At 38.7% G+C, this 16,003-nt stretch overlaps 1 protein-coding gene across 6 annotated transcripts in view; it reads left to right on the forward strand.

The window, feature by feature from the left end:
• Positions 1-16,003, forward strand: part of col18a1a (collagen type XVIII alpha 1 chain a) — a 120,380-nt gene that overhangs the window by 76,618 nt on the left and 27,759 nt on the right. For 4 of the 6 annotated variants that reach the window (XM_023950666.2, XM_078939343.1, XM_078939344.1 and 1 more), the window contains 11 exons: positions 5,598-5,682; positions 7,301-7,363; positions 9,414-9,544; positions 11,607-11,633; positions 11,803-12,000; positions 12,107-12,133; positions 12,536-12,598; positions 12,706-12,783; positions 13,736-13,786; positions 13,890-14,012; positions 14,136-14,189. In XM_023950666.2, coding sequence (XP_023806434.1) covers positions 5,598-5,682; positions 7,301-7,363; positions 9,414-9,544; positions 11,607-11,633; positions 11,803-12,000; positions 12,107-12,133; positions 12,536-12,598; positions 12,706-12,783; positions 13,736-13,786; positions 13,890-14,012; positions 14,136-14,189 — 900 coding nt within the window. The remainder of the gene's footprint in view (positions 1-5,597; positions 5,683-7,300; positions 7,364-9,413; positions 9,545-11,606; positions 11,634-11,802; positions 12,001-12,106; positions 12,134-12,535; positions 12,599-12,705; positions 12,784-13,735; positions 13,787-13,889; positions 14,013-14,135; positions 14,190-16,003) is intronic. The other 2 variants (XM_078939346.1, XM_078939345.1) reach the window with 1 other exon arrangement.

Raw genomic sequence — 16,003 nt, forward strand, 5'->3', positions numbered from 1 at the left:
TTGATTAATTTCTTCATTTACCTGATTTAGCTTTTAGCTTTCACAAAAGCAATCAAATATATCTTATTATTACTGTTTTACTTTGTGTTACCACTAACAAAATGATCATAATGCAGAAAAAAAAGTTTAACATTTTTCATTTAAAGTAAAAAAGGTGGTTTTTGCTGACAAAATGTCATTTTTTTTACTAGAATTTTGGTTGTCAGGTCCCCTTTTTACCCCAAAATGTCTAAATTCCTGTAACAAGGAACAATCCCTTCCTATCAATGATGTTGTAAAGCGTTTTACTCTTTGGCTAACTGCTTAAAGGCATACTTTGATTTCAGTATTTGATACTTTAGGGGAGGAGTAAGTTGGCCTGCTATCTATCACCATGAATTCCAGGATGACAAAATGGAGGGTCTCAGCCAAACTCTCGCTCTCTGGCTCGTCTGTGTCCAGACTTGCCTAAATTGCATTGGTTGGACTATTTTTTGCAGAACGCAAATTACACTATTCGCACAGATCATCACTAGATGGAAACACACTGGCAGGTGGACATTAAATACCAGGTGTTTTCTTTTATATTACATTACACATTACATGCTGCTAATAAATGCCTACTGAGCGGATGGAAAAGCTCCCTTGAAAAAACCAGATCAAAGAGGTTAAAAAAGGTCAGTTATGATACAGAAACTTCTAACTTGCCACGACTTTCTGTCAGTTCAGGAGAGCAGTTGATTGAAAAAGCAGACAAAAAAAAAACAAAATCCTCAAGGCAAAAGGGACCTCAGATTTAAATCTGAATGAATCCAAATTATAACATTCATTTTTTTGCGACTGTAATTGCGATTACATGCAAGCACAGTGAAAGCTGGATAAATCTGGATGTTGCAGCTCAGTAAATCTGGAATAGTTGGTATTAAAACACGATTGTGCAAAAAGAGATAAATTCTAGAAAAGAGGGCTCATAAGAACAACCACAGGTGTCTAAATGAACAGAGAATGGAGAGAAAATGTGAAGGGAGAAGGTTAACTGTTATAATCAAGTGGCTATATGCAAAAATAGATCCTGCAAGCTTCTGTAGCATGTAGGATACGTTATCTCACAGCTCCTGCGCTTGAGACCTCTGTCTGCAACATGGCGCAGCACTCACCCATGTGGGCCTGTTTAAACGTGTCTGAGACCAAAGACTCACTCGCCGGTATGTTAAATGCGTTCGAAATAAGTGTCATAAAGAGGGGAAAATGTGAAGCTTAAACACCACAAATCTCACAAGCTCTTTTAACGGAAAGAATATGAAGCTGCCGTCATTGCTAGCAAGCGCTACCGTCATTGCTAGCACTAGCACTCACTCTGGAAAAAAACAAACTGAGGGGCTTGCATGGAAATAGCTGTCAGCACCCTGCACCAGTATTGATAGTTAGCGTTTTTCTTTTCTTCTGCATCAAATGTGCTGGATGAAAAAATCAACAGCTAACCTGTCAGAAATATGTTCCTTGTTGTCAGAAAAATCTCCCATTGATCCAAACCTCAGTTAAAAACAAAGAACGAAATGTAATTTTTGTCGTTTATTTCTTTTTGTCATTCTGTGTTCTGACAATTGAAAAGCACTTTCTCTGTTCTAAGATGTATGACAGACTGAAAAGGCTAATAAAGTGTTTGTAAAATCTGTTGTTAAATTTATTTGCAGGTAAAACTAGTTCTGCAAATTTGTTGAGCCGTTCTTTGTACTTGCTAATTTTTTTTTATCATTTAAAGTATTTTAAAAATCATGGTTGAGTATCGGTATCGGCCACAAGAGGCAAGAAAATATTGGGTATCGGTTGTAAAAAGTCATTATCGTGCGTCACTACATTTTAGATCTCAAAACTTTGATTTACATCTGCGTCAATAATGCCAAAGATCTGCTGTGCACTAAAACTAAAAGAAGTAGCAAAGGTTTTTAACATTTTGGTGAGAATTTCTATATATTTTGTGTTTTGTGAATAAAGAAAGTTTAACAACATCATAACTCCTTAGATTGTGATGTTGTCCTATCTTAAGTTTTTTTTCTTTTTTTGCGACAAAACACATTTTCAAAAACTAAAAGTATGCTGGAAGTTTTGTGTACTAAAAAGAAAGTCTCAGTAATTCTGAATTGGCAATTATATAAGTATTTTAACATGGCCAATAATTAATCTCATTCTTTTGCTTTTTTCTATCTTTAACTTTGCTTTCTGTTTTTATTTTGCACTGCACGAAACATGAATTTTTATCAAATCAAATTTGAGTCCACTCGGTTGCTAAAGAGGTGTAAGAGAGCCAAACCTGGCTTTCTTCATTTTATTAGCAGCTGCTTTATTTTTCCTTCCCACTGGTGCCAACCCCTGTTCCACTGCTGTGGAAGTGGAATATGTCCGTTGCCGAGGGGAGCCACATACCTGGCTTTTCCATTCAGGGTGCAGCGTTGTACAAATCCATCAACGCGGCGTTTTAAGGATATGAGCCTCCCACCCTAAGTGAATGATTGATTGACAAAAGGAGGGAACAAACGGGGTATTCTTTACCACGTTAATTCATAAATCACCTTACAGTGTTCAATTATGGGCTGGCCAAATTTTGGCTTAGCTAGTGCCGCGGAACCCAGCGGTTTCTTTCACAGAGAGAAGGGCTTAATTATCAACAGCAGGATCACATTTGGAGCCTCCAACTTCCCCTCCCACATATATTTCTTCCCACTTTTGCACTCGAATTCCACAGGTGACAATTTAGAGTTATTCACTGGTTGAGAATGACAAAAGGAGGGGGGAGTCATTTTCTGTGTTCCTTTTTTCTTTTAGCCTGAAGGCAGATTTAAAGCAGGTGGAATGACCTCATCTCACCAACTCCTTTGTTTTTTTGGTCCACAAAATTTAACTACAATCTAATTTCAAATGTATATGCAAATTTAGCAGATTAAATTAAATTACAATAATGAATCTGTGTAAGGGCCTTTAGGCTAACTTTAAGGAATTGAGTATTGCAGCAGAGTATTTACCTTATTTGTAAAAAGACCTTAAAAGCGTGGTGTCACGTTTAGATTTATATGTAGAGTTTTTTTTTTTAATTGACTGAATGGTTTTGGAGCCAGCTATCAAGAATGACAAAGTCGAACCATTTAATTAGACAATTACAGCTATTTTAGTGTGATAGTTAACGTTCCACTCCGATCATCTTTTGATCCTTTTTCTAACCATTTCCAGTTGTCTTTTAATTATGGCTTTTGTTATTTTTAAGGAAAATCTAAAAACCTTGTCCTTTTCTAGGACATAGTTTCTGCAGAGCAGCATTGGCTGCTTTTACATGGGCAAAAGTAATCGGAAAGAATGCCTGATCGGAAGGAAAATGCGTCATGTAAACACGCCGTTCGGAATAGTCTGCCCCGATCAGACTCATTCGGATTAAAATTTCTTTCCGATCGAGATAGGTGGGTTATGCCGATTGTTGATCCGATCGTTGTTGATGTAAACGGTTCATTCCGTTCGTGTGTCACTTTTGCTCTGGTTTAACGTTAAGATAGACGGTGTTTCGCTCCAGAGAAAGCTTTGGAGCTCAAACAGGACCGACCAGCTGCTCTGCGGAGGCCCGGTACGAAGCGCCGCTCCGCTCTCGCCGCTCCGCTCTCGCCGCTCCGCTCTCGCCGCTCCGCTCTCGCCCCTCTGGCTCTCCGCCTCTCCCCTCTCTTACACCCCTCACGAGGGGCTTGCCGGGGAGGAGGGCTTCGTGACGTCTGGACCCTGCGTGGTCCTGGCTCGTGTGCCGGTGGACCGAACGAACTGTGTCTCTGAGCAGAGCAGCTGGATTAATAACTTTGTGTTTTAGGGGAGGGAGGATGCTTTGTTACGTGTGCATTTTGTTGTGTGTTTGTGTGTGACTGCGATCCATCGCAGGTTAGCAGCTTCCGGACGCAGGAGAACCGTGTGTTCGAGCACAGCTCGGACTTCCAGCTCACAGCGGCTTTGGGGCGGTGTGCGAACTTTTCATATCAGAATGTCACTCAGTCCTTAGAAACCGTTCAAACAATCACATGGATTTGTGTTTCCAGTCATGTCCCGACTAAATAAAAGCTGATGTTATTCCCACATATTTACGTGCAGCCAAGATGCAGATTGCGGCATATCCCGCATGAGTTTATGTTCATCACACAAGGCTAATGTTGTTAGCGCGTGTTAGCCTCTCCTGGGAGCTCCGTTCTTCCACAAAAAAAAGCACTGACCACACGGATTAAAAATAAAATGATGAGCGAACAGGCGCTTCATAATATTCATAACATTATTAAAAACACGGTTGGAAGATCATCTCGTATATTACCGAGCTATGCATAAATGTATATGACAGCAAGGTTTGTTTACAACGGGACTCATTTCCTTTTTCCAGTATTTTCAGCACTACTGCGCATGCCCAAATGATTTATTCCGACCGAAAGTGAGACCATGTGAACGTTTGTTCTAATCGGAAAAAGTTTTTCTGGGCCCATTTGCACGGTTGAATTTCAATCCGACCTATTAATCCGATCAACATATTTTGCCCATATAACCGCGGCTAGTAGTCTATTAGAAATTCATCTCTGAGTTTTGGGCGGGACTGTTGGCACAAAACAACCCCCCCCCCACTCTTGTTGAGAACTCTCTGTTTACGCCCTTTTCCCATAGCTTAAAGCCCTTCACAACTCCAACCTAACATCACTGGTGCAACAAAAAATGGTGAGCAATATTGGAGCTATCCGGCCGAGGGATCTACTCGTCCAAAAGTGGATGGAATGATGAAAGGAGCAGAGTAGGGAGCTTGTGGCCAAGCCATTGCATTTTTTACATCACAAATATGTTCTTTTTCTAACAGCATTTTTTTCTGATTCTGATTCACAACAATTTAAATTAAGAGTTACTAAGAAATGAAATTTTGGGTCTAATTTTCTTTCTTTATGTCCTCCATGAAGAAAACAATGACACAAAAAGCATCTTACAACACGAAAAGGTTTTATCTAATTCTTTCCACTGTTGTCTTCGATAGATCCCATTATGTTTACTTACTGTTTGCAGGTTTTTGCCTAAACAGTAAAAGATATTTGTTTTATCAGTGAAAAAGATGGTCAAATCAAAAGTTAACACATACAAATAGAAACTAGTCTATGCCCACACTAAAACGCCATGCATTTTGCCTTTTGTCTTAAGGAAAGTCACTATAAATTGTTTTCTTTTATAAATTTTGCTTTTTGTTTTCTTTAACTTAAGAGAAATAAAAACCTACCAATGTCTGCATCCAATTAATCCTGGACAAGGCCTGGGCATATGATTCCCCACTTTTTTCCACAAACAGATGCCAGCGCTCCCAGGTTTTTGGTCTATCCTGCCTGTTGGTTCGATTATTTGTTGAAAGGGTTTGGTGCTGAAATTCTTGGTAATCTGGTGTCGATCTTTGTTCACATTTTTATCTTTAAAGCTATAAAGAAACGTGAGTCATCTTGTCCTGTGATTATTGTTCACAATCTATTATGCTTTATACAGTTATAGAGCTGTGGGATGCAGAAATAAAGTCGTCAACCAAATGTGAGGTCACTGACACTTTGAAAATGTCTGTCTCTGCTGTTTGTCTGCAGACTGCTCCTCCATTTCCATCTTTTATGTCCATCCAAAAGCCCCCACTGGCCACAAGTGGTGAAGAGGCTGTTGTTAGAGATACTGGTGAGATTATTTATTTATTCTATTATAATGATTCTATTAGGCAAGAGTCTGTTTTGTGACCATTCTAGACCTTATTTTGTGGGGAATGGTAAATTTAAGTGGCTCATCCTGTTGCAGTATTCTTCTTCCTGTTGTGTTGAACATGTGCAAGTTGAAACTGATAGCTCCATCTAGTGGTCAAGAGAAAACAATTTGCATTACAGTAAAACTGTTTGAAATTCAGGGTGGAATAAACAAACTCATTATCTCTTCGCCTCATTGAATGATCATCAGCATCAACAAGTACTGATAAAAATAAGGAAGAAGCATGCTGGCACTGAAATGTTGTGAGATATAATGAAATGCTATGCAATGTTAAAAAAAAAAAAAAAAAATTAAAGTCCCCATCTGATGAGATTCATGTTTTTCTTCATGTGGCATTTTGCTATGAAAGAGAACAAATGTAAAAAGAAATCATTTCATTTCTGCATTTCTAAATAATTCCCATTTTAAATTGCTGCCAGTCAAACTGTTGCAAACACACTTGGTTTATTATTGAGCCTTTGTGATGTCACAATGACCCAGTAGCGCATGTGCAAGCTCCCTGATCTGCCTCGCCCAGGGTGCACAAGCTCAGGTGTGGGAGAAGAGAAGATGGCACATTGCTGCATTCCCACACATATTTAAAATTAATCTTGAAGTCCCAAATGTATTCTCCGCATTTGTGTTCTCTCTCTGACCGGTTTTGAAGGGTTGCTGTCCCGCATTAACCAGAAACGGGACAAAAAAAAGAATAAAATCAGGGGACCTTTTTGATTATTGCCTCTACGAAAATAAGAAAATATCAAGTTCAGGAGGCTCAAGCAGGCTGGCTCCTCATCCCGCAGCGGGTCTCTGTCTGGCCTCCAGCTCGCCTCCATGGAGCTGACATAGGGATCGTGATCGCTCCAGCGGCCCTCAGACAGACTGTCCAGGGTGTACGCGCCTTTGCCAACAGCAGCCGTAGGCTCCGGAAACCTTGCCGCCGTCAGAGGAATACAGTGGGTTAAGAAAATGGATGGAAGTTCAGGAGAACTATCGGATCGATCACCATATTGGATGTGTTTATTACCCGCTGTCATTCAAAAAATCACATTCTCAAAGTTGAGTCTCTGATTGGTTGAAACGAAGTGGCAACCTCTACAAAATCCCGAGTTTTTAACTCTGGCCCACCCTGGCACGCCAGCCAAATCATGCTGTGCTGAACTTGTGATGTTGCCAAACCTTTGCTCAAATCGTACCGCAGGACCTCAGATGGCGTCTGTCATTTTAGAAACAAAGGCTTCAGATAGACATGAAAAATGGCTTTTTAGGACATTTAGGTTGTGGGATTTAAAAAAAAAAAACTTCATAATCACAATTAAAATGCCACTGGGAAAGTTTTTATAAAAAATTAAAAAATTGTCAGGGAGGACTTTAAGTGCAGAAAAAAGACAAGTAATCCATCAAAATCAATTTAGCATCATGCTGTTTACATGTAGTCAGAGCTCTTTTTTATTATTTAAACTTATCTCCTTTCACTGTGTAACTTGTAGTTTTCTCCTTTACAGATCCACCTTACCTCTGTTACTCATTTTCTTTTACTCTTACATGTTTTCAGCCATCAAATCAGAGCACATGTCAGTTTTTGTGGAGTCTGGATCCAGACTTCATGGGTCAGCAGGTGGGGTTTTAAAAAAAAGACATCATAAATTCTTTTCTATTTCAGATGCTGCTTTTTTTCTCTTTTTTATGCTTCTCCCAGCATGCTTATACAGATTTAAAAAACAAGCGTTGGATTTGTTTTTCTGCTTTGTGTTTCTTTTTTTTTTTTACACAACATATTCATTTACCTGCTATGGTTCTGGGATGCTGGGCATTTTGGGCATTTTCAAATGTAATCGTCTAAAAAGTTACATTTATCTGCTGTTTAAAGAGAAGCATGTTTAGGAAAATTCAGACTTTCTGTATTTATATTCTAAATACCTGTTTGCATGTTTGCATAAGCTAATGTAAAAACATAAGCCCTGATTTACCAAGGTTACTAGAATCTTTGATTTGAAACATATAACACTGCAAAAAAGGAAAAAAGGTGACCTTTAATACTGACTTTTCACCCTATTAACACAAGAGAAGTTGTTGTGACACCTAAATAACACACTCTTCGACATACTGTAAATCTTTGATCGTTTACGAGATCAACATCAATCTGCTGATGCTGTCAAGGAGACAAGTGGCTTTTTGTATCTGCATTGCATCGATATGCAGCATTTTATAACCTGCAAAGAAGCTTTACTCTGCTTCAGAATCTGCTGAATCATGTTAATTGCGTAAACGGTTGAAGAGTTACGACAGTCAAAATAACGTCAACACTGGAGCTAAAGTTCTGGTGTTAAACTGTTAATGATCACCCTAAATGGTTACACATCCACCCACCATTTGTGAAACCCTTTGAAAGCTAAAATGTCGCCAGTACGTCTGTGACGACTGGAACTTTTCAAATATTTACGCAATTTAAGTAATTCCAATAGATTCTGACGAGGAAAAAAAACACGTCACATTCGTCGGAATTACATTGATTGCGTAAAGAGTGGAAGAGTTATGGCAGTCGAAAGAATGTCAAAACTGAAACCAGAGCGCTGATCTTAACCCTTGTGCTATCCTATGACCCCACATACATTGACATGTTATCCCTACCATGACAAAGGTGGATAAAGGTGAAGAGGATTTCATGTAATCCATGGACACTATTGAAGATCACAAATCATTGACGAAAAAAAGGTTTAGCGCAGTCTTGTGGGGTTAAAAGATAGATGACCAAACTCCCAACATTAAAGTGCTTAGGATAGCACAGGGGTTACGTTACATTGATGCATTGATCTATTTTCATCTACTCCTCACATTTGTTTTGCCTTCTCAGCCACAAACACATAAAGTTGAAAAATTGTTTTATTTTCTTTTCGTGCATGATTTATAGACGCAATCCTCTCTACATTGGGTTAACCTGTTAACACCGGAGCTCCTGTTCCAGTGATAACATTCTTTTCGACTACACGTAACTCTTCAACCGTTTATGCAATTTACCTAACTCCAACAGATTCTGAAATGGAGAAAAACAGCTTTTGAGCTGATATGTAACACATTACAGCAATGGAGTTCTAAAGGGAGCAACGTAAATCAGCTGATTAATTCTCCGGGACTGAATCAGCTGATTTATGTTGAACACGTAAATGGTCAAAGAGCGTGGGGTATCTCTGGTGTTAAAAAGTTAGGCACATTACGGTCACATGATTTTACTGCTGAAATAGGGTTGGTGTACATCTCTACACACCTTTAAATGAGGTCATGTATACATTCTGAAGATTCCTGAGGACTCACTGAAGAGCATCATGCCAGTCGTTTGGTTCTAAATGTCATCATCTTCTACTACAAGAAATTAGCAGCACAGTGGATTGCAGTGAAAGTGACGCTAAATGGGGTCACTTGTAAATGGGATGCTGGTGCATGCAGGTGTGCATGAAGGGGAATCCTCCTGCCACCTTGAAATCTTCATAGCTTGGAATTTTGTAGCAGTGTGTGAAAAAAATTAAAAAGGCAAGAAGGCATTTCATTTTCCTCAGCTCTCTTGTACTGAAGGCGGAGAAAGTTCTGTTTTGTTGTTTGGGAAAATGGTAATTAATCATCAATGAAAGGTTTTCATGAGAATAATAATAACTTAGATAATGCTTTTTCAGGGGCAGTGGGAGCTAAAGGAGAAAAGGGGGAGCGAGGGGAAAGAGGAGAGAAAGGAGACAGGGGCCCTGCAGGCCCAAAGGGAGACTCAGGCCCTGGCTCTAGCTCCGCCTCGGGCTCCCGTGGAGAAAAGGTTTGGACAAATCAATTGAACGCACTGGTTTTTGATGAAACAATATTTAATGTAAACATCTTTGCATTAGCAAATAAGAATAAAATACTTTAGAGGAACACTAGATGGCGCTGATCCGCTTAACTTAATCTACCAGCCATCTAAGAGACATTCTGTGTTTTCTAGTATTTATTTTTTATGTGCACTTTTTCTAGTTTAATATAAAACTGGACTCATGATTTCCTTTTTTCCTTTTTTTATTTAATTAGTTTCAAACATGTAATTAATTAGAATGCAATCTATATGGTACTTATTTATAGAGATGATAATAGTAATAACAACAACAACAACGATATCATAATCAAAACAATGCAAAAGGAGCAGGCAGTATAACTTATTGAAGCTATTGTTGAGATTTTAGTTGATTTGTTTATTTCAAGCAATTTCATCAAGAAACAGGGGAAGAAAACAAAGAAAAAGAATATTCACATATATATGTAAAAAAAACACCCCTCTCACCTTCTGCAGTTGGCTTCTCACCCAAGCTCGGGTCCTCTACCAGAGGCCTTGGAGCTTGAGGGCACTGCGTAGGATCTTAGCTGTTCCTAGCACTGCGCTTTTCTAAACTGAGATGCTTGAGGTCTTTCCAGGGATCTGCTGTAGCCAGGGTTACTGCCCCATATATACACAAACATGCCTGTTTATGATTGGGGCCAATTACTGATATGATGTCAAGAAAATAGCATTATTCACTTTTCTAATTTATATATTATATATAATAATATATATAATATAATATAAATAATATATATATATATATATTCTAATCAATTTGTAAAGTACTTCCTTGACAACATATCACTAATTGGCCCTAATCTTAAACAGGCATGTTTGTACTTATACACAGAGTACAAACACACAACACATTAATTCTATAAAATATAATGATTGTCAAATGATTGCTATAATCTGGTTCTAAACATCTATTTAAAATTAAAAATTCAAATTATTGCAGATTATTTAACAGGTTACAAAGAGGAAGTTCCTATCGACTATCATCAGAGAATATTATTGCACTATTGCCGAAATTCTTTGTTACACATCATGTAACTCATTGATTAACATCAGAAAAACAATGATTACTATTATCAGAAATCAGTATTAAGAATCCTTATCAGAACTTATATCTACTGTGGTCATAGGGTTAAAGTCAGCGGTTGTCTTTTTATAGTTAAGGCCTTAAAACTTCCTCATAAACAACGTTTTTGAGTATTATGCCTATGACAACTGCACTAACAAAGTGTCTGGAACGTCTTTTTTAAAGTGACATAATTCTTTGGGAGATTTCAGTCAATTTATTGAGAAAAATTACCTATAAAAATGTACTGACACAAAAAAAAACCTAGTCATGTGCATTTCTTTTAAAGACTATCGGATATGGAACAAATGTACGTAATTAAATGTTGCAGTAAAGTCAACACTCACTCACTTAAAAATATTTGTCTGTGTATAAAAACTGCATTTTTACCTGTTGTTTTGAGCACAATAACTGCAAAAACTTGTGGATATTTTGTGATATGCATTTATAACTAGCAAAATTATAACATTTAATAATTCAATTGATAAATTTGAACAAATACAGGGTTGTTATGCTGCATGGGTTATTCAATGCACTGACTGGGTTCAACATTATAATTATTACTGTCATGTCCTATAAGAGCTTCCGGTCACAAATATATAAGATATATATTTAATAGCTTCACATTTTTTAACCAATTTTTCATTTATTTATAAAAAAATGTTTTGAGTTTTTATTGAAAACATTTTTTAATTAAAACTTAGAACTTTCTAAAAACAGCTGTGGTTACAATCTATTATGTTTATCTATTCGAATAGACTTTAAACTTTTCCAAATTTCTTGAGAAGCTGTTTTTTTTATTGTCTAAACATAACTAAGAAATCCTCACCAACAAAACGGAGAGGTTTAAAACAGGAATGAAACTGTTTCCCCTAAAATATACAGCAAAAGAATCCAAATATTTATGTACATCACTTATTAAACCGATTTTTAATTTGTTTGCAGGGAGAACCTGGTGAAAAGGGAACAAAGGTAAGCCACAGATGATGTCTTTCAAGGGGTTTTTGTCTCTTGCACAGATCTGTTTATCAGTGTTCACCCCAGATTGTGATCATTATTAATATTCTTGCAGCTAGGACTGATGCAAATACATTTTGACACACAGCCAGACAGTTAACACAAATGAGCATTCACTCCCCAGGGTAGTGCTGGCTTTGGATATCAAGGCAAAAAGGGTGATCCTGGCCAACCTGGACCTCCGGGACCCCCCGGCCCTCCAGGACCGTCAACAGAGTATGTACCTTCCAGTGACGGCACAGTTGTTTCTAAAGTTCAAGGACCCAGAGGACCACCTGGACCACCAGGCCCCCAAGGACAACCAGGAGAGGATGGAGAGCCGGTATGCAGATGGTTTCACTGTCAACACACTTTCTTTTTAAAAAAACATCACATTTTCAATAAAGTTTTTAGGTTTTGAACAAAATGCATTTATTTTATCCTCCCAGGGAGATCCTGGAGAAGACGGAAAAACTGTAAGTTTTTTTTTTTTTTGGTAATTTTCAAACATGTGTTCGCAATGAATGGTTTTTGAAGGGTTCTGCTCTTTAAGATGACATTGACACATTTCTAGCTGTTAAAAAGCTGATTGAACTTTTATGGTTCCAAACATGATTTTGTAAAACATACATATTTATGAGATTCTCAGCCCCCTTGAGTTAAATTGACTTTGGCTTTTTTTTAAAGTGCCTACAAAGTTACCCTCAAAACCTGTGAAAAAATAGTTCTCCATCTATTTTCTTTTTTCGCTGGATTGTTACATCTGCTTAAAGCTAAGCAAAAAGAAATAGTTCTGAACTACCACTAGGACTTCTTTAGCCAAAAAAATCCTGTGATACATTGTATTAACAACTAAACTTTTACATTTTTACATCTAGGGTTCTCCAGGTCCCCAAGGTTTCCCAGGAACACCTGGTGACCCTGGAAGAAAAGGAGATAAGGTACTGGATGTTGACAAACAAACAAAAGTTTTACAGAATAGCTAATAAAAGAAATGTTCATTTAGACAGACATTTCCACCTTTTCTCAATTATATTTGCACTTAAAGGGGGACAGAGGAGAGGGTCAACCTGGCCCCAGAGGGGCCCCAGGACCACCAGGACCCCCAGGACCAGGAATGAGATCTGTAAGCTTGCGCCATCTTGACCTTTGAGTTATCTAGACATGTTTGTTTGCGCTGCATCCACCTGCCAATTCAAACTAATTACTTTAAATTGTTAAAAAAAATAGGAAACACAAAACATCACAATCTGGTTGCAAGATAGGAGCCATTTCTAGAACATACACAATACTGCTTTGGCCATAACATACAGTATCTTAGTGGAAGAGGACAGGGGGGCAAAAATGCAAAATTCTTAGCTTTTTGACATCTCAGTGTGACAAAAAACAGAAAAATAATCCCAGGAATGTTACAGTCTCTTTATTTCAGTTATGACTTATTTTTATAATGGAAGAGAAAAGCAGCTACAAACTTTTGTTTTGAAAAGAAACAAAATTAAAATGATTGCAAAACTGTTCTTTAAATTTAAAAGAAAGATGTGTTAGCTCTGAGTTACTACATACAGTTTGGTATTCCCAATGTTTTCCTAGTACTGACGATGCCAGCTAATATTAGTGAGTGTCACAATCTTAGTCTTTTTTCATGAGAATAACATGGATAGACAATTTTACATTAAAATCAGATAAAAAGAAGGAGGAAAATTTAAAAAAAATGTAGCCATTTTTTCATCCACGATTCTCATTAAAGACCCACTCGGATCCTCTTATGAATTATTTTAAATGCGTTCCCAGTGGTCTTTAATTGTTGTTAGACCGATTTGTGCCTAAATAAAAAAAAAACTGTCATTCTCTTGGACATAGTTTCTGCAAAGCAGCAAAAACTCTTGAGTTGTGGGCAGTACGGTGGACACGTAGCAACCTTTCCCCCCTTCCCCTCCTCGTTGCTGAGAGCTCTCTGTTTCCAAAGATTCCCAGTAAAAGAACATACGTTCTTTGTGCAAATCAAAATTTGTAAGCTACACCTAAAAAGTACAAATGCACGTTTTTCACATCATCTGACTTTCAATAAAATGTTGCAGACCTTCGTAGATATGGAGGGCTCTGGATTCCCTGATCTGGAATCTCTTCGGGTGAGAGGAATCTGATCCTGATTTCCATTCAAAAGTTGCATTTCTATCTTTAAAGATTCTGAGGTGATAGTCGATGCTGAATGTTTCCTTCCTTCTGATGTAGGGACTTCCTGGACCACCTGGTCCCCCAGGCCCTCCTGGTCCTCCTGGTAGTTCCGTGACGGGCCCAGCAATGGGCTCTGGAGCATTCGGGCCCCCAGGCAGGGATGGAGCTGCCGGTCAACCTGTATGTATTGCAGTTCTTGTTTTTTGCACTTGTAATTGAGTATTTTGCTATGAATACAAATAGTTTGCAACAAAAAGTTACAAACTTATTGACCTAATCAACTTCAATCAACCAAATCTTCAGGGCTTGCCTGGTACTGATGGCCTTCCTGGAGCTCCTGGTCCTAAGGGAGATAAGGTATTACCCGCTGTTCCATTGGTGTCTAATTTAAACCTCACTACCTCATTACAGTCATTCTCTCTTTGTTGATTGGTTTTAAACCAGATTTTTGCAGTCACTTTTAGTTATTGATCAAGATTTTTTAACTCTAGTTTTCACTTTGATTCTGGAATCATCTGCCCATTTTCTTCCAATAAATTGAATATAAGTACTTGTATTTAAGGCCTTGGTCACAGCTGCTCTTACGGGTGGATATGGGCTGTCTCCACGTGTACGAGGCATGCTCACTTGGTGAGCCTGTAGACCAGGGGTGCTCACACTTTTTTGGCGTGTGAGCTACTTTTGAATCGACAATTTCTTGAAGATCTACCTATAAAATATGTATGTATGTATATATATATATATATATATATATATATATATATATATATATATATATATATATATATATATATATATATATATATACACCGTAATTTCCGGGTTATAGAGCGCACCCGATCACAAGCCGCACCCACTCGTTTTCACGAATAAAGTTTGCTTTTTACATACATAAGCCGCGTCAGTGTACTAGCCGCATGCATTACGCAACGCCGTCAGCCCGATAAAGCAAGTCCTAACTCCCAGATTGGGTACAAATGTGGGAGGAAATAGCGTTGCGTCAGCTCATGAACGTGAATACACCCACATCTGCCAAACAGCATGGATGTTACTTCTGTTCACAAGTTCCTCAGTTATGTTTTTTTTAGTTGTTTTTTTTACTTATTGACAATAGAGGTATCATACATAAAACTACAAACAGTAATCATATAATCAACATTACATCCCTCAGTTATGATGAGGAAATTTACCTTCGCGATTCCCCATTTCCCATGAGTCTTAGGGGCTAAAGGCGGGGCCAACGCCCGGGTCGTCACACTGTTGTACGTGTTTAAAAATGAGCAAGGAGCAGCAGTAGATGGAGGGGTGAATAGGAACAGCTCTCCTTCCGCTTGTGTCGCGGCAGCATTAGGGTATTAACAGGGCTGGTCAAAAAAACACACCAGTAAAATAAAGCAGTGGCGACTGAAAAGCGCACGCCTCAGCGCGATACGCGCGCCTCAGCGCGGCACGTGCGTCAGAAGTTTCCTTCCACAATAAACACCGTTGCTCCGCGGACGCCTATGAGCTCCGCGCTCGCCCCGCGCGCTCCTTGTTTCCCCTTCCTATTTTCTCCGACACCCCTGGCCAGGGCGGCTCCAGGGAGGAGCGCTTCGTCCCCATTGCACCGGTGGACGGAGCAAATCGTGTCTGTGCAGAGCTATCGGACTTAATACTGTACGTTTTGTGAATGAGGGGAGGATGTTTTGTTACATGTGGGAGCCATCAGACTGCCATCGGTCCTGCAGCTCAATGTGAAGGAGCAGCAGGAGAACATGTCTCCAGTTCACACGGAGGCTGTGGGTCGGTGTGAGCTTTTCAAAGTAAAATTCCGCTTAGTCCTTAGAAACCGTTAAAACGATCACGTCAATTTGTGTTTCCAGTCTTGTCCCGACAAAATAAAGGCTGATGTTATTCCCACATATTTACGTGCAGCCAATCTGCAGATTGCAGCTTTTCCCGCATCGAGTCATGTTCATCCAGGCTAAATATTGTTATTGCATGTTAGCCTTCACCTAACCGTACTTCCGGCTTCGTTCTGCCAGAAAAAAGCACTGACCACAAAGATTAAAAATAAAATGAGCGAACAGACGCTTCATAATAACCATAACATAACAATAACAAACGTATGTTTAAAAGATCATCTCGTATATTACGGAGCTGCTAATAGATGGGCTAGTGTCACTGTGACT

This window comes from Oryzias latipes, chromosome 21 (genome assembly GCF_053564925.1).
Source record: "Oryzias latipes strain Hd-rR chromosome 21, Olatipes_Hd-rR_3.1".
Classification (NCBI taxonomy): domain Eukaryota; kingdom Metazoa; phylum Chordata; class Actinopteri; order Beloniformes; family Adrianichthyidae; genus Oryzias; species Oryzias latipes.